Below are 23,533 nucleotides of genomic sequence, written 5' to 3'. Positions count from 1 at the left end.
GAAGCGGAATTCCAGATCCAAATCCAGGGATAAGAAGATGATTCACTGTTACAAGTGCAAGGAGGCGGGACATATGAAGCGAGACTGTCCGAAGTTGAAAAAGCAGACTGATGAGAAGCGTGATGGCTCATCCAAGTCTGTGAACGTGGTCGAGGATGATACTTCTGATTGCAGTGAGGGTGATATGCTTTCTATTTCAACGACACAATTGACAGATGCTTGGATTCTTGATTCTGGATGTTCTTATCACATCACGCCAAATAGGGAATGGTTTTTGACATACAGGCCGGTTAATTCTGGTTCGGTTTATTTGGGTGATGATCGATGTTGCAATATTGTTGGTATTGGTGATGTCAGAATTAAGATGCACGATGGCTTCGTTCGGACGTTGAGTGGTGTTCGACATATCCCAGACTTGAAGAAGAATTTGATTTCCTTGGGCACTTTGCACAAGAATGGTTTTATCCCTAAGGCTGACGAGGATAGGGAAACCATTCGGATTGTTAAAGGAGCATTGACTATGATGAAAGGCAAGATGACTGCAGGGAATATCTACAGATTGTTAGGGAGTACCGTTGCAGGTGGAGTTCACTCTGTTGAGTCCTATGATGATACGACAAAATTGTGGCATATGCGCCTTGCTCATCTTAGTGAATGTGGTATGGCAGAATTACACAAGAGAAACTTGTTGCATGGTGTCAAAAGCTGTAAGCTCGATTTTTGCAAGTATTGTGTTCTTGGTAAACAGACTAAAGTCCGTTTCAAGACTGCGAAGCACACAACTCAAGGGATTCTTGATTATGTGCATTCTGATGTATGGGGGCCTTCCACGACATCGTCTTTGGGTGGATCTAGGTACTATGTTACTTTTATTGATGATTTTTCACGGAAAGTTTGGGTGTATTTTTTGAAACAGAAATCTGAAGTTTTTGAGAAGTTCAAGCTGTGGAAAGCTGAGGTAGAAAACCAAACAGGACGAAAAATCAAGTGTTTGCGGTCTGACAATGGTACGGAGTACACAGATTCACAGTTCCTACAATTCTGTAAGGAGCATGGGATTCAGAGGCATTTTACAGTGCGCAAGACACCACAACAGAATGGTGTTGCGGAACGAATGAACAGGTCGTTGAATGAAAGAGCCAGATGTTTGCGGTTGAATGCGGGGCTTCCCAAACACTTCTGGGCTGAGGCTGTTAACATGGCGTGTTACCTTATCAACAGATCGCCAAGGGCATCGCTGGCTGGGAAAGTTGCAGAAGAGGTATGGACTGGTCATGATGTTAGTTTTGATAACTTACGGATTTTTGGTTGTCCTGCTTATGTGTATGTACCTGCTGATGAGAGATCCAAACTTGATGCAAAATCGAAAGAGTGCATTTTTCTGGGTTACAAGAAAGGTGTCAAAGGATTCAAGTTCTGGGATCCAGTTGCGAAGAAAGTTGTGATTAGTAGAGATGTCGTTTTTGATGAACAGTCTATGTTGCAGCAGAAGCAAGACACGACAGTGGTAGATTTCGAGCAGTTTCCAGTTGAGAAACCAGAAACTTCTCAACCGACTTCTGGTGGTTCCACTACGGATGATTTGCAGGATTATATTCTCGCCAGAGATAGGGTGAGACGGACGAATATAAAGCCTCCGAACAGATTGGGTTTTGAAGACTTGGTATCTTTTGCACTTACTGTTAGCAGTGATGATCCAGTTACTTTTCATGATGCCGTTACTAGTCAGGAAAACGACAAGTGGATGGCAGCCATGGTTGAGGAGATGGAGTCTTTGAATCACAATCGTACATGGGAGTTAGTTCCCCTTCCTGAGGGTAAGAAGCCGATTGGTTGCAAATGAGTGTATAAAAAGAAACCAGCAGTAACAGAAAAAGAGGGGGAGAAGTTCAAGGCTCGTTTGGTAGCGAAGGGTTTTTCACAGCAGAAAGGAGTTGATTATGATGAAATCTTTTCTCCTGTGGTCAGGCACACTTCAATCCGAGCAGTACTTGCATTGGTGGCTAGTTGGGATTTGCATTTAGAGCAGATGGATGTTAAAACTGCTTTTTTGCATGGTGATTTAGAGGAGCAGATCTACATGCGGCAACCTGAAGGTTTCACTCAACCTGGAAACGAGCATTTAGTTTGCAGATTGAAGAAATCTTTGTACGGGTTAAAACAGTCTCCGAGACAGTGGTATAAACGGTTTGACTCCTATATGATCAAGATTGGCTACAACCGATGTGAGTATGATTGTTGTGTCTATGTTAAGAGCCTTGATGATGGTTCTTTTATTTTTCTATTACTGTATGTTGATGATATGTTGATTGCTGCGAAGAACATGGATGATGTTATCGGTTTGAAAACTTTATTGAGTCAGGAATTTGATATGAAAGATTTAGGTGCTGCAAAGAAAATTCTTGGAATGGAAATTTGCAGGGACAGAGACTCAAGGAAACTGCGGCTATCTCAACGGGGTTATGTTGAGAAAATGCTAGAAAGGTTTGTGATGAGCAGCGCGAAACCAGTTAGCACTCCATTGGCGAATCACTTTAAGCTCTCATCAGAACAGTGCCCTAAGACAGATAAGGAAGCTGAAAATATGGCAAAGGTTCCGTATTCTAATGTTGTTGGCTGCTTGATGTATGCGATGGTATGTACTCGTCCTGATTTAGCTCATGTTGTTAGTCAAGTTTGTAAGTACATGTCTAAACCTGGTAAGCAACATTGGGATGCAGTCAAGTGGATCTTTCGGTACTTAAAGGTACTGTGGGACATGGAATTGTTTTGGGAGTCAGCGGGATAATCCTTTGGTTGTAGGATATGTGGATTCAGATTATGCAGGTGACTTGGATAATAGAAGATCTACGACAGGGTATGTGTTTACTCTTGGTGGAGGGCCTATTTGTTGGAAGTCTACTGTTCAATCTGTCGTGGCACTATCTACAACTGAAGCTGAATACATGGCCGCGGCTGAAGCTGCAAAAGAAGCTTTATGGCTTACTGGTTTAGTGAAGGAGTTGGGTGTTCAACAAGGTGGAGTTCAGTTGCTTTGTGATAATCAAAGTGCTATTCACTTGGCTAAGAATCAGGTGTATCGTGCTAGAACTAAACATATTGATGTAAGGTTCCACAAGATCAGAGAGTTGGTTGCATCTGGAGAGGTTTTGTTTCAGAAGGTACATACTGATGAGAATGCCGCTGATATGTTCACCAAGCCAGTTACGATAGACAAGTTCAAGCATTGCTTGGACTTGTTGAATGTTTCGAGTTGTTAAAGAAGCAAGGTAACTCAAACCCACATTGAAGTTTCCAAGGGGCAGGATATTCGCCAAGGTGGAGATTTGTTAGGTATGGCTCATAAATATACCAGTAAAGAGGACAGGAGATGGAGTGGAGTGAGCGAAGCGAACATCAACTGTCCTTACAAAGAAAGTCTCGTTGTGGGGTTACAAATTATGTGGGTTTGGGGTGCGGGGGCATAGCCCCCGCGGTACGGTACAGGGTTGATTTTGTAATTATGTACCAGGGTTTTCTATTATAAATAGAGATGTAACCTAGACCTAAAATATCATTGAATAAAACTTCTAGCGCCGCCTAGGCACCGAGGACGTAAGCACATTGCCGAACCTCGTAAAATTCTCGTGTTCTTTCGTTTTCTTTACCCGTTTTCGTCAACACAAACCACACCTCTGCTGTTGGTCTTTCGCCTGTCGATACTTCTAAAGATTCAAGAAGTCTTCAGAGTCCAATATCCTCCGAATAGATATAGTCCCACGTGATATATCTAGCATAGCTAAATATGTTAGTTGACAGTTATATCAATTAGTTTTGTTAGCCTGCGAACAGACCCTAAGTATGACACTAAAATCGAAATTCAGTATATAAATCACAACACATGACTGGAGAAAGGATTATGAATTCTCTTTCTCTTTTTGACATCATATATCATCTTCTTTGATTCACCTGAATCATTTGGGGATCCTTTCTCCAGACATCCACGACAACTCTTGTTTAAACTTTTCAAATAAATAAATCGTCTTGTAATGAAGCGAAAGAGGTTTGCAAAGGGAGCGGAGCCGCAGACACGAAGAAGTTTGTCAGAAGAAAAGAAATATATGCTTCTCCCATGAATACATTAATTCTCCATCTTAAATTTTATCAATAGCTGATTTCTTCTCCGGTTTTTATAAGTTTTTATTAATTAATAAGAGTGTATAATCAAAATGATATATATAACTTTAAAAATAAATTACAAATTGCAACTTAAGTGAAATCCAACAAACATGTGCAAATTATCCACAAAAAAAAACAAACAAACATGTGCAGCAGTGATGGCCAACCAAATGAATTTACCTGTAAGTATTGACCCATAGTTTAAGATTGTGAGAAACAACCGAATCTTGTTTAGATTACCGGTTACAGCTAGGCGATTAAAAAAATGAAACCGTTAATCGTAACTGTTAATAGGTATAATTGTTACATTTAATAGGTTAATTAACTAAATCGTTAATACTAAATGGTTTCAATTAACAGAACAACTAAAACTGATGGTTAAAGATTAATGTTACAGTTATGAATTTTGATAAACGGTTAACCATTAATAAATTAAATTTATAATTATATTTCTAATTTAACATTTTTTACACACATAACTTAGTATAATTTTATATTATTTATAATTTATATATTATATACAAATAAATTAATCTATATTTTTTTTCATTGAAAATATAAAAACATACTTACAGTCTTACGTCAACATAATTATGTGTTTACTATTACGTACTATGATATTGGGAGATGTTTATACTTATACTAGTATAAGTATGTATTAAGTGATACACTTTCTTATTTTATTCACTTACACCAGTGTAAGTATGGGGTATTGCTACATTTTTTATTTTATTCACTTACACAGGTGTAAGTATGTGTTAGAAGAATGATTATATGAGTGGTTAGTGTGGGCGTCAGCATTGCTCGTTCATGCAACTTAGTAATTCTAGAAGTTTATTAGAAGCTAAGGTTGTTTGTAATCAGTTGAGTTTGTTATAAGTCAATTACCAAGACTGTTAAAGAACTAACAAATCTGTATTGGTGTATATAAGGATGTAAGGTGTACAGATCAAATACTCAATATACTTCATTCATTTCTCATGAGTCCTTGTTTGTATTTCACCGTAGATGTTCAACATGGTATCAATCGCCATTGATCGTGGGAGTCTATGCTCTTGCTTCCGCTCGTGAATAAAGGCTCTTGAAGTTTAATTCACTCATGGATCTTACCTCATCTGCAGCTCGAAGCTTCTCCAATAAGAAAGTTAACGTGGTTCTTGATGAAACCAACTTCTTGCTTTGGAAACAACAAGTTTTACTCACAGTTAGGAGTCACCGGCTGGAGCGTCTACTAACCGGTGATGTCTCTTCACCGCCTATGACGGTTCTTGATCCAGATGGTAAGACGCGAGTGAATGAAGAGTACGAGGACTTTGTTGCGCGGGACAGTGCGTTGGCAACGTGGCTTCTATCAACGATGAGTACGCATTTGCTGCCCCAGTTTGTTGGAGCAGAAACAGCTGCTGCTGTTTGGGAAACAGTTTTGAAATTTTTTGCAAATCGATCTACTATGTCTGTTATGAGCATGCATTACAAACTGCAGTCTATAAGGAAATGTAACGATTGTATGGGAGTATATCTCACACGCATCAAGGAGGTATGTGATGCCCTTGCCTCATGTGGAAGTGTTGTTCCACCAGTCGAGCAAATTGTGGCCATTTTGAAGGGTCTTCCCCGTGAATACCAGCCCTTCATACCTGTGGTTTCTACTATGAAGGAAGATTTATCAATTGATAATATCTACACTATGTTTATTGATGCTGAGGTCCAGATTGCGGGCTTTGATGAACATCAAGACATCCTACCAATGTCTGCCAATTATGCTAGAGGAGACACTGATCATAACATCTCCAATCGTCAAGATCATAGAGGCAATCGTGCACCATCATCTGTATCTGGATCGAGAAATGGTGGTCACGTATTCAATGTCAACTCTGTGGAAAGCTAGGCCATTTGGTTGACTGTTGTTGGCATAGGTTTGATGAAGACTTCACATGTGTCAATACCAACAATTACCACTCTTCCAAGGACAGTTCCTCTAGCAGCTATCCCTCGTCTGGCTCGGTCTCTACCAGTGGTAATCAGGGCTGCGAGTGTTGTTCACGGTTGAAATCAGACTCTCAAGAAAACGTGGCTGCTGCTTATTCTGAACACTGGGTGGTGGACTCGGGTGCCACGCATCACATCACCCTAGACAAAACAAATCTTACAAATGCTTCTGATTTCCTTAGACCATGTAAAATTGCAGTTGGTAATGGTGTGTCACTTGACATTCAAACGGTTGGTAGGTCAATCTTACCTACTAAATCTAGAATTTCGATGCTGCATGATTTGTTGCATGTTCCCCATATAACAAAAAACTTGATTTCTGTTTCGAAGCTTGCTAAAGACAATAACATCTTCTTTGAGTTCCATGCAAATAATTGTTGCGTACGTGATGAGGTTACCAACAGAGTGCTCCTAACTGGTGAAGAGGCTGGAGGGCTTTACTCCTTTATAGCAAGCCACACTGGAAAAGAAGATGGTTGCACTGCTGCTGATGTTAGCTTAGTTACTAAATCTTCAACTAGTGAGCTAGAGGAGTTATGACATCGAAGACTTGGTCATCCCTCTACTGAAATACTAAGACAAGCAACTAAAGAGCTTAATGTAAAATTTTCTTTAGATTCTTATAGAATGTGTACTGCTTGTCAAATGGGAAATAGTCACATATTACCGTTTATGCATTCAACTACAACTTATGATACTCCTTTCCAGCTTATCTTCACTGACTTGTGGGGACCCCCACACATATCCTCGAATGGATTTAGGTATTATGCTTCGTTTATTGATACATGTACCAGACACGCATGGATCTATCTTCTCAAGTATAAATCTCAAGCCACGAAACCATTTCTGTTATTTCAAAAGATGGTGTTAACGCAGTTTGGTGCCTCCATTAAATATGTTCAAAGTGACTGGGGAGGTGAGTTTCGTAGCCTCTCCCCACTCATAGCCAAAGATGGTATCATTCACAGATTGTCATGCCCTCACATATCCGAGCAGAACGGAGTTGTTGAGAGAAAACACATGTATTTGGTTAAGATGACCCTTGTTTTACTGGCACAGATATCACTACCAATGAGGTTTTGGTCATATGCAATTATTTATGCTGCTTAGCTAATAAACAAGCTACCTACCAAGGTCTTACAAGGGCTCTCCCCTAGTGAGAAGCTATTTGGGAAGAAGCCAAACTATGATGAGCTCAAGGTGTTTGGGTGTCAATGATTCCCTCACTTAAGACCTTTTCAAGCTCACAAACTCACATTTCGATCTCAATCATGCACTTATCACGGTGTCAGCCCTCAACACAAAGGCTTTATGTGCCTGGCTGCTGATAGAAAGGTCTATGTTTCTAGGCATGTTGTCTTTAATGAAACTATGTTTCCTTTTGTAGGTCAGGTACCCCCGGTTAAATCACGTGTGGTCCAGAATCACCATTCTCAATCCCTTGAGATTGTACCACATAGACAGCTAGTATCTACGCATCAGCCAGCTCATTCGGACAATTTTTCATCAGGAGAAATACTACCCTTCAACGTGGAAGAGGCTGTGGGTGAGTCTTCAAATGCACTTACTGACACGAGTGGTGGAATCATACCTAAGAGCAATCCTGTTGATGAAGTTGTTGGAGAATTCTCTCACCAAGTTACTCCCAACAGTAACACTATTGAAACAATAGTGAATAGTGAAGGCAATCCTGAAATTCCTGCCAGTAATCTCAATTTGGAAATTCCTCCTTCTGGTGATAGATTTCACATGAACGAACACCCTATGGTCACAAGGAGCAAGCGTGGTATTTTCAAACCAAAAGCTTTCTCCTGTCATTTTGATGAGGTTGTTCCCTCCACTGTCGATGAAGCACTTCAATCACCCAAGTGGGATGCTGCTGTTCAAGAAGAGTTTGATGCTCTCATAAGAAATGGCACCTGGACTCTTGTTAAACTTTCTCCAGGTCGTGTTGTAGTAGGGTGTAAGTGGCTATTTAAGGTAAAGCGTAACCCAGATGGCTCAATTCATAGATACAAAGCACTCATGGTTGCCAAAGGGTTCTCGCAGGTTCCTGGGCAAGGCTATTTGGACACCTTCAGTCCAGTTGTAAAGTTCACAACACTTAATATTATTTTGTCTGTTGCAATAGCCAATGATTGGGAATTAAGGCACGTTGATATTAACAATGCATTTCATAATGGTGATCTAAAAGAAACAGTTTTCATGGAGCAACCTCCTGGTTTTGTGCAATCATGAGCAGATGGTTTGCCTCTTGTTTGCCAACTGCAGAAGGCGCTATATGGATTGAAGCAAGCCCCTCGCAACTGGCATACCAAACTGAAGGATGTGCTTCTGCAAATTGGTTTTCAAGTGTCTCGAGCTGACACCTCACTATTTTTCTTAATATCAGGTACTGAACATATCTACCTCCTAGTCTACGTGGATGATATAGTAATCATAGGGTCATCATCATCCTCGATTGATAAGGTTGTGTGCACACTTCGAGATATTTTTTCACTCAAAGATCTAGGGCCCATAGCTACTTTTTGGGAATTGAAGTAAAACGGTATGGTGGTTCCCTAATGCTTAGCCAAAAAAAGTTTATCTTAGAACTGCTGGAGAAAGCGGGCATGGAAAACTCATCACCATGTGTAACGCCTATGATCCTAGCACCCAAACTAGCTGAAGATGGTGAGCCTTTGGCCAATGCTACCATGTATAGATCCATTGTTGGATCATTACTATATGTTTGTCACACCAGGCCAAAACTAGCCTTTAGCGTTAGGAAAGTAGCCCAATTTATGCATGCACCCAGCGCAAGCCATCTCTTAGATGTTAAACGAATCTTGAGGTATCTTGAAGGAACCCTTGATTATGGATTAATGTTTCTGCCATCCAAGGCACGATATGCCATTTCTGCACTTGCTGATGCTGACTGGGGTGCCAATGTTTTAGATTGTCGCTTAATTTCAGGGTTTGGTATGTTCCTTGACAATCACCTGGTTGCATGGAGTTCCAAGAAACAAAAAACTGTGTCACGTTCTACCATGGAGGCTGGGTACAAAAGATTAGCTGATACTACAGCTGAAGTCACTTGGGTTAGTACACTAATCAGTGAACTTGGGTTGAAGCAGCAAAGAAAATTTGTTATCTGGTGTGACAACACAGGGGCCGTGGCAATGAGTGCCAATCCGGTTTACCATACTCAATCAAAGTATGTGGATCTCGATGTACACTTCATTCGCGAAAAGGTGGCAACTCAACAGCTTTGTGTGAACTATATTCCTACAGCTCATCAAATTGTAGACGGTTTTACTAAGCCCTTGTCCAAAGCAGCTTTTGAAATGTTTCGAGGAAAGCTTGGGGTTCAAGTTCTTTCAAGACCAGGAGAAAAGAAGAAGTAGAGGGAATGTTAGAAGAATGATTATATGAGTGGTTAGTGAGTGGTTAATGTGGGCGTCAGCATTGCTCGTTCACGCATCTTAGTAATTCTAGAAGTTTATTAGAAGCTAAGGTTGTTTGTAATCAGTTGAGTTTATTATAAGTCAGTTACCAAGACTGTTGAAGAACTAACAAATCTGTATTGGTGTATATAAGGATGTAAGGTGTACAGATCAAATACTCAATATACTTCATTCATTTTTCATGAGTCATTGTTTGTATTTCACCGTAGATGTTCAACAATATGTGTTAAGTGCTACATTTTTTTAGTATGAATTATAAAAAAATTGACAAATAATTATAATAGGTTAACCATAAGTTAATCTGTAACTGAACCGTTAATAACAGTTAACCGTTAGTGATTAACCGTTTCTTAATGATTAAGCTACGATTAGAAAAATCTCATAATTGTTATAACGATTAACTGACTGTTTAGACTAAACGGTATGGTTAACCGTTCATAAACAGTCCTAATTACAACCCTAAACTTTCCTAGAAATTAAGAATAAAAAAGAACAATGATCCACTAGATAAAATATCGAATGCATGATTAGGGATAGGCATGGGATCCGAACCTGACGGGTTACGACCCGACCTAACCCGACCAAGTCGGGGTTTTTTTTTATTAAAAAAAAAATTGTGTTCGAGTCGGGTCGGGTCAAAATTTTTTAATGTGATATTCGGGTCGGATCGGGTTCAGGTTTAGGTTGAAAAATACCTGACCCGACCCAAAAAATATATAATTTTACCTTATATATTTAAGAATAATTACAATAATACCCCTTTATATATTGTTTTTTCAATTAAGTCATTATTTTTATTAAATAAAAATAATATTTTTATTATTCTAGTTGGATCGGGTCGGGTGAAATCTTATTTTGGCCAGGTCGGGTCGGATCTCAGGTGGAGGATTTCTTATTCTCGGGTTTGATTGAATGGACCAAAAACACGACCCAACCCGACACACATGCACATCCCTATGCATGATGTATAGTAATCAACAATAAATACAATGTATTTATAGCTATAAGGCCAAGTGGCCAACCAATATGGTATATTTCATAAAATATAATAATTTATTTTTAAAAAACATTTTATATAAATAACTTTATAAACTTTTTGAGATTGTAATTCTATTGTATTTTTTTATTTGTAAATTTCGTCCCTCACCTTGGGATGGATTGAGGGTGCTGATTAGAATTTTTAAATTCTTTGTATTTTGAATTTTTTTTTATTTTCTATTGATTATCTAATTTCCCAACCTTAAAATTTTATAAATCTCTCCTAAAATTTTTAATAAAATTTTTAAGTTTACATCATCTTACATAAATTTTTACGTATATCCATTTTTTTCTTAAAAAGATGCATAAGAATGACAAATAAGATGTACTTGTGCAGCATGGCTTCCCTTTCTTGTGACATGTGTACATCACAATCCAGATTGCTCTCAATCTTCCAATATTCAACCTCCAATGTCGTCATGTGAATTGTGATGTTATATAAAGCCAACAGACCGCATAAAAAAATATTCGCAACACGAGAGAAAAACATTCATACTCGCTGCCTCCAATCTTCTTCTTTCATAGTACTGCTGCTGTCGGCCATGGCTGTTATGAAAGGACATGTTCTGGTTTTTGTATTAGCTTTGACCTTCGCCCGATTCACTGACCGTGTTGTTTCCTACGATCGTCCTCCTGCTCGCGGCGACATTTCCGTTCCTCAACCAAAGGAGTTTTCCTCAACTTCTCCTCAACAGGTAATCGTTCTCGTTTCTCTGTGTAAATATATTTCATTTTAAGTTTGTTGTGGTTTGCATGGCGGATTACGATGAAGAAGATGAAACGTGACCTGCAAGCTAATACTTGCTCTCCCTTCTTTTTCCCTAAACAAACGTTTTTACTTGTAAACAATATATCCGATCAATGGAACATATGAGGGAATGATGCATGGTTGCTTTTGAGTGGGGTTTTGGATTGTTAGGAACCGGTCCCCGTTAATCAGATGACCAAATCTGCATCTTTTTCCCATTTCCCAAACCTAATTTTCCATAAATATGATTTTATGGGCCGTGTGTTACTTATTCGGCAACCAAATTAATGAGGATAAGTAAGAGTTTGTTAAGTCAAAATGGTTGGCCTGAGTCGTTAATTCATTATAATAGGTTATGATTTGGACTGGGGTAAATTATAAATCTGGTAACTAAGATTTACTCTATTAGATTTTACTTACTGTATTTTAAATATTTTCAATTCATCACTGCACTTAAAACATTGTATTTTTTGTTCACTCGATCCTTAAATAGTTAACGACGTTAAAATGGATAGTTATATAGATCTAAAACGACGTCGTTTTAGTAAAAAATTTGTTTTTAAAATGGCTTCAATTTTTAAACGCGGCTAACTATTTAACGTCAGAGTGACCAAAATAAGAAAGAGAGTAAAGTTCAGTGATAAAAAAATAAAATAAGAGAGAAAATAAAGTTCAATGATGAAATTTGTAGTTTATCATTTTTTTACTAATATTACTTTATAACATGTTTCTTGGACCCCTCGAGTTAAAGGGTTTTCATTTTTAATTTAAAACATTGTATTTCCTCGTAATCTTCTTCTCAAGTCATATACTTTTTGTTGTTATTTTTTTTCATCTATCAGACTTTTCAGTATCCAAAATTTTCGAATTTTATATCTTCTAAAGAACTTCAATTATGACCGCTAACCGATCTACGTGATCTAATCGCCAAATTTATTATCTCTTAGTTAGATTTGCTAATAACCTATCAACCTAAAAATAATTATAATCACTCTTGGTTTAATATTAGCACTAAGAATTATTTATAAGTCGCAAAAGTTCTCTTCCGTCGATTTGTCATTTGTCTTTTGTACTTGACTTCTTATGTACATCAAACAAACAATTAGACATGAGTTTTAGGCTTAATATCAAAATAAATGCTCAAATTATACCCTAAAACCTAAATAGATGCTTAAACTAATTTTTGTCTCATTCAAGTAACTAACGTTACAAACGTTACTTAATTAAGTGCTCGGACCGTCAACAACGTTAATTTCTATCATTAAGTGACACGTGCTACAATCTAGTATTTTGGAATCGCGTAGGATCGTGATTTTAATCCTAGGGTTCGGACAGTTTAAAACGTTGATTCATCATTGATAGGTCGTAGATCGATCATGATTTCATGGGGCTTTTGGTCGGCGGGGGAGGGGAGGTCGAGTAGAGCTTCGTCGACGGCAAAAGGTGGCGACCGACGTGGGTTTAGGGGTTGAAATAAATGTTTTCAAAGTTTTGAGTTTATTTCAAAATTTGAGTTCTCTGTTTTTAAAAAAATATATATATATAATATTTTAATTTTTTAATTTGAAATAATTTTTTTAAATTACCAGGTTGAGATACGTGTCATTTAACAGGGAAATTAACATCGTTACAGGCCCATACACCTAAATGGGTAACGTTTGTAACGTTAGGCACCTAAATGAGATGAAAATTAGTTTTGGCACCTATTTGGGAAAATGGGTATAGTTTGGGCACTTATTTTGGTATTAAGCCCAAATTTTATGCTAATGTATGTGTAAAATATAAAGGTTAACATGCTCAACTTGTTTTAACTGTGCTAGGGTAATTCAATGATTATGATTAACCCTTTTTTTAATTAAAAAAATGATATTTTTGTGTTGTGTTGCAGGTGCATATATCTGTAGTTGGCCCTGATAAAATGAGGATATCTTGGATTACCCAAACCTCAGCTCCAGCAGTAGTGGACTACGGTACATCTCCAAAGACATACACCAACTCTGTACTGGGACTTCATCATCCTATCGTTATCTTCTATACACATCCGGTCAAATTCATGATGCCGTCATCGGCCCCTTGAAACCGGACACCGTCTACTACTACCGTTGCAGCTCTGATTCGACCCGAGAATTTAGTTTCAAACCCCCCGGCTCAACTTCCGATTAAATTCTCTGTTGTTGGTATGTCGAGTTTTATGTTCCTCACTTGTGTTCTTTTTCGTAAAACCTTAATTTAGTTATGTAAATGTGTATACAAGGTGACCTTGGACAGACGGAGTGGACAAACTCAACTCTTCAACACGTCGGACAATCGAATTACGATGTGCTATTGCTGCCAGGGGACTTGGCATATGCTGATTTCGTACAACCTCTATGGGATTCGTTCGGCCGCCTGGTCGAGCCACTGGCTAGTCAACGGCCCTGGATGGTTACTCAGGGGAACCACGAAGTCGAAAAGATCCCTGCCATCCATAAGACACCCTTCACCGCCTTCAACGAACGCTGGCGTATGCCGTTCGAGGAAAGTGGATCCGCTTCCAATTTGTATTACTCTTTCAATGTGGCAGGCGTCCATGTTATCATGCTCGGCTCCTACACCGATTTTGATCCGGATTCCGATCAATTCAGATGGCTGCAAGCTGATTTGGGGAATATCGACAGGGGGAAACTCCATGGGTCATTGCGGTAGTCCATGCACCATGGTACAATACCAATTGTGCTCACCAAGGGGAGCCTGAATCAGATCATATGAAGAATACATGGAAGAATTACTGTATAAAGCTCGGGTCGATATCGTTTTCGCCGGCCATGTTCATGCTTATGAACGATTTACTCGAGTTTACAACGGAGAAGTCGATAATTGTGGTCCGACCTACATCACAATCGGCGACGGTGGAAACCGCGAAGGTCTAGCTAACAAGTATATAGATCCGAAACCTGAAATATCATTCAGGAAGCAAGCTTCGGGTATGCGAGCTTGAGGTGTGATGCGAGCCATGCTGTGTGGACGTGGCACAGGAACCACGATGATGTTTCACTTGCTTCAGATACAGTTTGGTTCACAACCCTATCGTCTGATCCTGCATGTAAACTTTGATCTGTACATCCTATTTAAAGTATTTAGTCTTATATTATTAAATTGAATAAATTAATATTTTACCGAATTATATTTTTAATTTTGGAAAAATATAGGTGGAAAAATAAAAATTGTATAAGTTAACTAAAAATTTAACTGTAAAAAATAGAAAATAGTAAAATATTTAATAGATAACTAAAACAACATTAAAATAAATTAAATTAAAATGCAACCAAATATCTTATAGATATATTATATTAAAACATTTAAATAAAATAGCACGAATTAAGAAACCTAAGTGATAAAGGAATTATTGTTATTCCCTGAAGTCTCGAGTTCAATCACAAAAAATGCTAGATGTGTCAACGTTTGATGTCAAATGATTAAGAGAATTGTTGTACTTACCTCATATTAAAAACAAAAACAAAAACATTTAAATAAACTAAGCTTTTAAATAATTAAAGTGTTAGAATTATGAGAGTAAATGACCATATACTTTTATTAATTTTTTATTAAGTTAATGTGATTATAAAAGTATGGTTCTAAACAGTCTCAATCATTTGACAATTAACGTTTAATTACCTTGATGTACCTCTGGTGCTCGAATATGTGATATCTAAAAACAATAATAATTCCTTTAATCACTGAATAAGTTGGTTTCGTGTAATATACCCATATTAACTTCGAAGACTAAAAAAGGAGATGAAAATATATGCATAATCCCAAAGGATGGCGGTAATTTAACTGCTTTGAGCTTCATCCCCACTATGTTTTTCCATTTTATTTAAATTTAGAGTAAATTACTCATTTAATCATTCACCTATTACTTATTTTATTTAAATTTCGGATAGAGTTGGGACTAATGCAATCAAATTCTCAATGGATATGCCAATACTGTTATAATTTAATAACCTAAATGCAGACAACAATAATCCAAGGTTAGAATTATGGTGAATCCAATTAAGGACTCGGAATTAGTATTTAATTTACTTAATTGATATGAATGGTGAGTAAACTATGAAGCATGATGGGCATTTTATATAGGATTAATCGTCGATATAATTATACAATTGTACAACTAACATCAATTTTCAATTTGATTGAGGGATATTACATAAAAGTAATATACGATTTTGATCAACTTTTTTTGGATTTACGAAAATGACCAACAAAATCGCAATGCGATCTCTAATTCGCATTGCGATCTCCACTATCGCAAATTCGCGTTGCGATAATTGAAAATCGCATTGCGATAGTTGAAAATCGCGTTTTGATTTTCCATTTCGCGTTGCGATTTTCTATTTCGCGTTGCGATAGTTGAAAATCGCGTTGCGATAGTCTACAGTTGTCGTTGCGATTTTCCAAATTCGTTGCGATAGTCTACAGTTGTCGTTGCGATTTTCTAAATTCGTTGCGAAAATCGCGTTGCGATTTTCCAGTTCGCGTTGCGATTTTCCAAATTCGTTGCGATTTTCCAAATTCGTTGCGAAAATTCGTTGTGATAGTTAAAAAAAAAGATTTTGTTTTTTAAGATTTTCTCTAAAAAGATAGTATCCGCGCGGACGTGTCGAAGACACGTATACCACGACCACGACCCGAGACGAGACGAGACGAGACGAGACGGGACGGACGGCGGCGGCGGTGCGCGAGAGTCCCCCTTGTTCTCTATCACTCAACAAGGAAGTGGGAAAGCCAAGCCTTAAATACCATTCTCAATAGTGTTTCCAAATTCGTGGTCGTGGTTGTGGTAATACGTGTCTTCGACACGTCCGCGCGGATACTATCTTTTTAGAGAAAATTCTTAAGAAATAAAATCTTTTTTTTTAACTATCGCAACGAATTTGGAAAATCGCAACGACAACTGTAGACTTTCGCAACAACAACTGTAGACTATCGCAACGAATTTGGAAAACCGCAACGCGCAACGTGATTTTCAACTATCGCAACGCGAAATGGAAAATCGCAACGCGATTTTCAACTATAGCAACGCGAATGGAAAATCGCAACGCGATTTCAACTATCGCAACGCGAAATGGAAAATCGCAACGCGATTTTCAACTATCGCAACGCGAATTTGCGATAGTGGAGATCGCAATGCGAATTAGAGATCGCATTGCGATTTTGTTGGTCATTTTCGCAAATCCAAAAAAAGTTGGTCAAAATTATATATTATCTGAGATTTTTGGTCACTGAAGTTATTTTCTCTTATACAATTGTACAACTAACATCAATTTTCAATTTGATTGAGGGATATTACATAAAAGTAGGAAGAAGTAGAGACGAAGGGCAATGATGAAGAGTTATTCCATTGTTGCAAGGTGAAGTCATGTGTTTCGTCAAAACTTTAAAAGCACCCTCAAAACATCATTAACAATACGGTAAATTATGTATTTAGTACCTAAACTTCAATTTTGATATGTTTTAATACCTTAACTTTTAGTTTTTTTTAAATCATACCTAACGTTTAGTTTTCTTTTCATTATCATAACTTAATCACGATCGTCTATCAATTTCAACATGGGAGTTCAAAGTAATATAAATCACAAGATAATCAAATACACATAATCTGAATTGAAGAAATATTATGAAATTATATAATTAGAAAGAAAGAGACGATGATTATCTGCTGTTGTTTCTTTGGGATTGGATTTTGTGGGGTTTCACAAAACTTAAAGAAGGCGCAAAGCAGCAAATTAGTGAAAAAATAATACCAAAAAAGAAGTATTTCGTCTTTGGGAAAGACTTTTTATAGATTTTAATAATAAAGATGCAATCCCAGATTCTCAAAAAAAAAAATCTAAAATAAATCCGAATGGTACCACTTAACCTTTGTCTCTGTGTGAGATGAAGACCAAGTGGTCCCTAAAATCTGAAGCTGAATGTGTATGAAGACCCCCAAGGCTAAGCTCACGTGTAGGGATGGATGATCATGTTGCAATTTTCATCATTAGCCATGCAGGGGACTTAAATCATTATAAATCATTAACAATGGCCTCACAAAAGTTGAAATTGTTTCATGAGGTCATCAGCTACATAATAACAACAACAAAAAGATTGTGATTTTCAACATAATATTATTTTAGGGAAAAATACTTTAGGTACCACTGAGCTTTGTTCGTTGTTCGTTTACACCACTAAACTTCCAATTTTAACAATTGTAGCACTGAACTTTAGTTTTATTCAATTATATCACTCCGCCGTTAAGTTGCTAAGGGACGATGAACTTGGTCAATGGTTGCTGATGTGGCATGCTACCAAATGATGTCATTTTGGTGAGGTTGTTATGATGCCTAAAACGACATCGTTTTAGACAGTGAATTTTATAAGTGTATCGATTTTACCATTAAATCTTTAAACAGTCTTCTTTTTTAGCATTGCATTTTGATTGTCATCGACAGTCATGCATCGTCCGTTACAGGTCATATTTTAGCGGCAAGATTGGTACCAAACGTTATTATTTCACTCCTATGATGATTTTTCATGAAACTCATTCAAAATTGACAAAAAATCCATATCAAAGTTCGACATATCAATACTTTGATCTCTTTCAATGACTGTTCAATGAGGCTAGTTTTTGAGTTATATTATTTGTCTTCTTGAAATAATGCTTTTCACCATTCAAGGTTTTTAACAAACAACTCAAATCTCATAAATCTAAAAATCTCTAAATATCTAAAATGGTAGATTTTCTTTGTTTAATTTGTTGATTTGAGACGGTTTTGTGCAAAGCTAATTTGATAAGAACGATGAGTGAAATGCGAATAGTTGGTACCAATTTTTTATCTTTAATTTTGTTGATTTAACTCATAACCCCACCTATAGGATCACATGATTTTGAAATATAATTTATGGGTTCAATTGAAATTTATATTTCTGTTGTGATCCTAATTAGTATCAATAGATTTTATAATTTATGGCTTCGGTTGGTTAGACTTCTAATAATTAAAGATAAAAATGAAAGCCAAAAGAAAGGAAATCATCATGCAAGAATATGATGATAGATAAGGATTTCCATAGCTTTCACGTGTGTAGTTAAAGCATTTTAATACTGCCCCAATCATATTTGTACAGTTTTAAAATATTAAAAAATACTCGAACTTTTATTTTAGATGTAAATTGTATTCATAATAAATGGTTTATTTAAATAATAAATTAAACCTAACATCAATTTGAATAAAATGGTTAAATTAAGATATCTAATTCAGAAAAAAAATTAAAATATCAAATAGAACTTTAAAATTATATTCAAATACATAATTAAATAAAAATATTTAAATACCGAAAATATTTAAATTATTATTTTTGATTAAGCAATCATATTTGTACAATTTTAAAATATTATAGCAAAGTATTATAAAAAACACTCAAACTTTATTTTTATGTAAATTAGTATTATAATAAATGATTTATTTAAATAATAAATTAATCTAGACCAATTCGAATACAATGGTTAAATTAGGTATCTAATTGAGAAAAAATTAAAATATCAAATAGAACTTTAAAATTATATTCAATACACAATTAAATAAAAATATTTAAATAACAAATAATAATTTAAATTATTATTATTTTGATTAAGCTAATGTGATTACAAAGTAATATTTTTAAATACACTCAATCATATGACAATGAGCGCTCAATCCGTTGGTGCTCGAAATCGAGACCTCTAGGAACAACGACGATTCCTTTAATACTGAGGTAAGTTGGTTCTTACAAATATTTAAATTAAATTTGATACTAAAAATATTTATTTATTTTTTTGGGTAGATTATGAATTTAGTACCTAAATTATCATTTTTGGTCCTTTTAGTACCTCAATTTTCAATTTTTTTCAAAACCATACTTAAAGTTTAGTTTTTATTTCATTTATTACTCCACTGTAAAAAACTTTAGTTTTTGTTTCATTTTAGTATCCCGTTTAAAATTTAATGTTAAGTTTTGAAGAAATTAAAAGTTTATGTACTAAAAAGGATCAAAACGAATACTTTAGGTAATAAACGCGTTAATTTTTTAACAACAGAATGAAATGAAAACTAAACATTAAGTATGGTTTTGAAAAAAATCAAAAGTTTAGATACTAAAAACCCAAAATTAATAGTTTAAGCTAAATACGTAGTTTATCCTTAGGTTTTACACCAAATGAGTATCTTTTACCCCCATAAGGGTGCGTTTGGTTCACGGAATGTAAGATTATCAGTGTGAATAAAAGATTACCAGGGAATAGGATTACTGGGAATGTTGTATTTTGTGTTTGGTTGATTTAGCAGGAATGTAAGATTACCGTGTTTGGTTAAAAGAATAAAATATTATTAGAATGTATATTTGACCAAATTGTCTTTATTATATATTTATTTTTTTAACAAGTTGAAAATATTATATATTTTCTTTTAAAAAATTAAATTCATAAAATTTATATAATTTTTTTACAAAATTAAAATATAGAAAGGTTTAATGAAGGGTAAAATTTTATTTTAACCCCTGAATATTTTAATTATAGATTTTTTTTAAATCTAAAATAGTTTAAGGATAAATTTATAATTTAACATTCGTAGAATTTTTATTCAATTAGAATAATACTTTTTGAAAGAAAAAAAATTTAAGGGCATTTTAGTCTAAAACACCGGTAATCCAATAATACTTAAGGAAATGAAGTAATGACATTTACGGTAATATATCCTAAAAAATTCACTATTGACAATGTAAGATTATCGGGACTGACATTCTCAGCCAACCAAACGGAGGAATATGAATTTCATTCCCATGAGAATCTCACATACCCCCAACCAAACACACTAAGTATATTAAGAAACACTCCCTAGTGATGATGGTTCATTTAATATCGGAACGGCGTTGAAGATTTTTCCATCATTGGAAGGATGGGAAATGATCCGGTAAGGGCAAAGGAGTAACTAAAGCATCAATTAGCCAATTGAATGCAAAGCCGTAATTATTACAGTTGTAATAAGCGAAAGCTCAAATCAACACTCAAAGACGAACCCCGGTGGTTGCTCTAAGTCCCCATTAAGAACACTCAAAGACGAACGAGCTTCACGAGGGATGAAGGCAATGAATTGACGATCCTACCATCCAAAATCATACCATCTGTCAACTATGATGTTTCACGTTAAGCTACTCATATAACACATGAAATGTCGAGGCTTTCCCAACTTCCATTTAAAAAAAAAAACTTTCCATGGTTATTTCAATTTTTCAATATGCTTAACTTATGAAGCTGATTATAATAACGTAAAAACGAAACACCACCATCATCGTCAACGGTGTTTAAAACAAACCAAAGTTGTAGGGGTAATATCGTCATTTCGTTGAAGTTTAAAAACCATGATAGTCAAAGAAGACAATATTTAGGGAAAACTAGCTCTTTGGTCACCTACCAATTACTTAGTCTATGGTTTAGTCATTAAACTATTATTTATTTCAAAAGACAATATCAAAATTAACCCTCAACATTTACTAAAATGATTATTTTGGCATCTATTCTTTTTTAGCATTTTAGGCCACAATGTCTCATTTAGGTAAAATATCCTAACATTTAATTAAATTATCATTTTTGACCTTTTTTATAGCATTCGACCTCCTACCATTTCATTATCCATAGAAGTTTCTTTTTGTCCTAAAATAAAACGTTGGATGTCAAAATACTAAAAAAAATACAGGCCAAGATAACCATTTTCATAAATATTGTGGCCTAAATTTGACGTTGTGTTTTTTTCAAATCATATCTATTACATTTTGATTATGCTTTGATATTCTGTTTAAAAAATTATTGGTGATGCTGATATGATATTATTGTTAGTATTCAATGCTGATATGGTTGTATCTTATAATGACATGTCATTACGACCATTTTTAACAGTGGAGACTAAACATAATCAAAATAACACTTTAAGTATAATTTAAAAAATATAATAGTTTAATGATAAAAAACTAAGTAATAAATGAATTATCACATAGATAATTTATTCAAATGTTTAAAAATAAAATGATAAAATATGATTTTTAATAAATTTTATATATTTAATTTTAATGGAAATATCATAGTTTGAGTTTTTTTTAAAAAAAGAAAAGTAATCATTATTTGATTTATGATGGGAACTCAGATTCGTATGTATATACGATTTGACGATAGAAATTAAAGTGTATAGAAAACAAAAGAAGAGGGATGGGCTTCTAAATATGCCCTTGTGGTGTATAGGTAGGCATAATTTGTGATGTGACCTATTTTGTATATAATTGTTTGACAGGGTAGGGACCCTGTTGAGAATTCACCCAAAACCGCCATTTTCAACAAAAGAATTAAAGATTACGGCCAACAAATGATGATCACCAACAGTTACGACACCCAGAAAAGAAGAAGAAGAAATAATTAAAAGTGTCAAAAAATAATTAGTTGACAGTAAATGAAAAAGAAGAAGAAGAAGCAAAGTTTGATGGAAAAGAGAGAAATGGGAGGGATGATACCACCATATTCATCATCATCATTGCGAATCTTGTGACGGCCTAGCCCACCATCATTTGCAGAAACGGAGCAAGTTCCAGTTCTCTCTTCACCTTCACATGATGCCACCATCTCCATCATAATCATCATCATCATGCAACATTAAAATCCCTTCTAATGCTTACACATTTCATGATTGTTGTGTCAGACCTCTATTACCCTTTTTCTCTATATAAATTCACGCCTTCCTACCTTCCATTTTGTCCCTCGCTTCACTTTCTTTTCCTCACTGCTGCCTACTAGCTGTTACATAAACCCAGAATTGCACGGCTTCCTCGGCGAAAAGGTGATCCTTTTTGAAAAGGGTAAAACTCGGTTGAGGCCCCCACTTTTAGCACCCCCCTTTTGTTTTCCTTTCACCAACAAAGGGTAGACATTGTTTATGCACAGTTCAACTATATTGTTCTGTTCTTAACCACATCCTACATTAGGTGTTCTGTTATCTTGCATGAGAACTACCTATCGGTCGTCCTATTGAGTTCCCAATGTTGGATTTTTCTTCCCATTTCATCTCATTTTGAGGTTTTGCACAAGTTTCTCTCCTTGGATTCCACAACATTTTTGTTTCTTTAACAGGACCCCCGTCTTTTTCCATGTCTCGGCTCTCAACTTGTTTTGTTTTTATATGAATACAAGGCTCTAAAGCCACATTTCTACATGTCCAAACAATAACATGCTAATGTACATGAAATACCATTCTTAATTTCTGGGTTTTCTTGTTTGCAGGGGCAGTTAATCGTTGGATGGTCATGGAAAAGCTGAACTCAAATCTGTACCTTCAGAACTGTTACATAATGAAAGAGAACGAGAGGCTGAGGAAGAAAGCACAGGTCCTGAACCAGGAGAATCAAGCCCTTTTGTCCGAGCTCAAACAGAAACTCTCAAAGGCCAAGAATTCAGCCAACACAATCCCAGACCTCAATCTCAGCTCCTCTTCTAACACGAATCCTCCTAGTTCTAGCTAAACCTGGTCCAGCAGGATTAGACATCATGACCCCAGCTTGTTTTTCATTTTTTTTTTTTTTAATGTAAAACCATAGATAGCCAAATTGTACTGGTGGTAGTATCTTTGTATCAGGCTTATATTTCTCTATTTTTCATCAGTGGGGGGCGGATTTGTGAAGGTGTATCAGGCTATCTGCTAGAAAAAGTAATTATAATGTTATAATAGTTTTAGTTTCATTCTCTCTTTATCTAATCGAAAAAACAAGCGAGCTTCATGTTTCATATATTGATATAATTATCTAAACTTAAAGCAACTCTCTAAGTTAGAATTTTAAAAAATAACAATAATTTTTTCAACGAACATAAAGACAGTTAGATAAAATAAATAAATCTTTAATTGAAAATAGTATTCAATTAAGTAGCTTGAATCATAAAGTACAAAAAAATTTTATTTTGTTAATGTTCTCAACAGCATGTTACTGTTAAGTGAAGATGTGGTCGTTGATGTGAGGAAAGGAAAATAATAATGAGGTATTTAATTGGATGTTGCTCTTTTTTTTATTAGAAATTCAATTAATTTTTCCTTTCCTTTAATGTTCTTTTATATTAGATAAAATATCA

General features: G+C 35.6%; 1 protein-coding gene and 1 pseudogene across 1 annotated transcript; both read left to right on the top strand.

The window, feature by feature from the left end:
* The first annotated feature begins 11,002 nt into the window (after positions 1-11,002).
* LOC120159860 lies at positions 11,003-14,539 on the top strand (annotated as a pseudogene).
* Positions 14,540-22,673: 8,134 nt separating this feature from the next.
* Positions 22,674-23,075, top strand: LOC120159868 (protein LITTLE ZIPPER 3-like). The gene has a single exon (XM_039170391.1). It carries the CDS (start codon positions 22,711-22,713, stop codon positions 22,930-22,932), a length of 222 nt encoding a protein of 73 aa, XP_039026322.1. The 5' UTR covers positions 22,674-22,710; the 3' UTR covers positions 22,933-23,075.
* The last annotated feature ends 458 nt before the right edge of the window (positions 23,076-23,533 follow it).

The sequence above is a fragment of the Hibiscus syriacus genome, unplaced genomic scaffold (assembly GCF_006381635.1).
Source record: "Hibiscus syriacus cultivar Baekdansim isolate YM2019G1 unplaced genomic scaffold, ASM638163v2 tig00111378_pilon, whole genome shotgun sequence".
In the NCBI taxonomy this organism is placed as follows: Eukaryota; Viridiplantae; Streptophyta; class Magnoliopsida; order Malvales; family Malvaceae; genus Hibiscus; species Hibiscus syriacus.
Note: the sequence above shows the minus strand (reverse complement) of the source record. Positions and strands in the feature narration are given on the sequence as shown.

What these genes read in the sequence shown, in the direction of transcription:
- LOC120159868 (XM_039170391.1), top strand. Translation starts at nt 22,711, where the DNA reads ATGGTCATGGAAAAGCTGAACTCAAATCTGTACCTTCAGAACTGTTAC.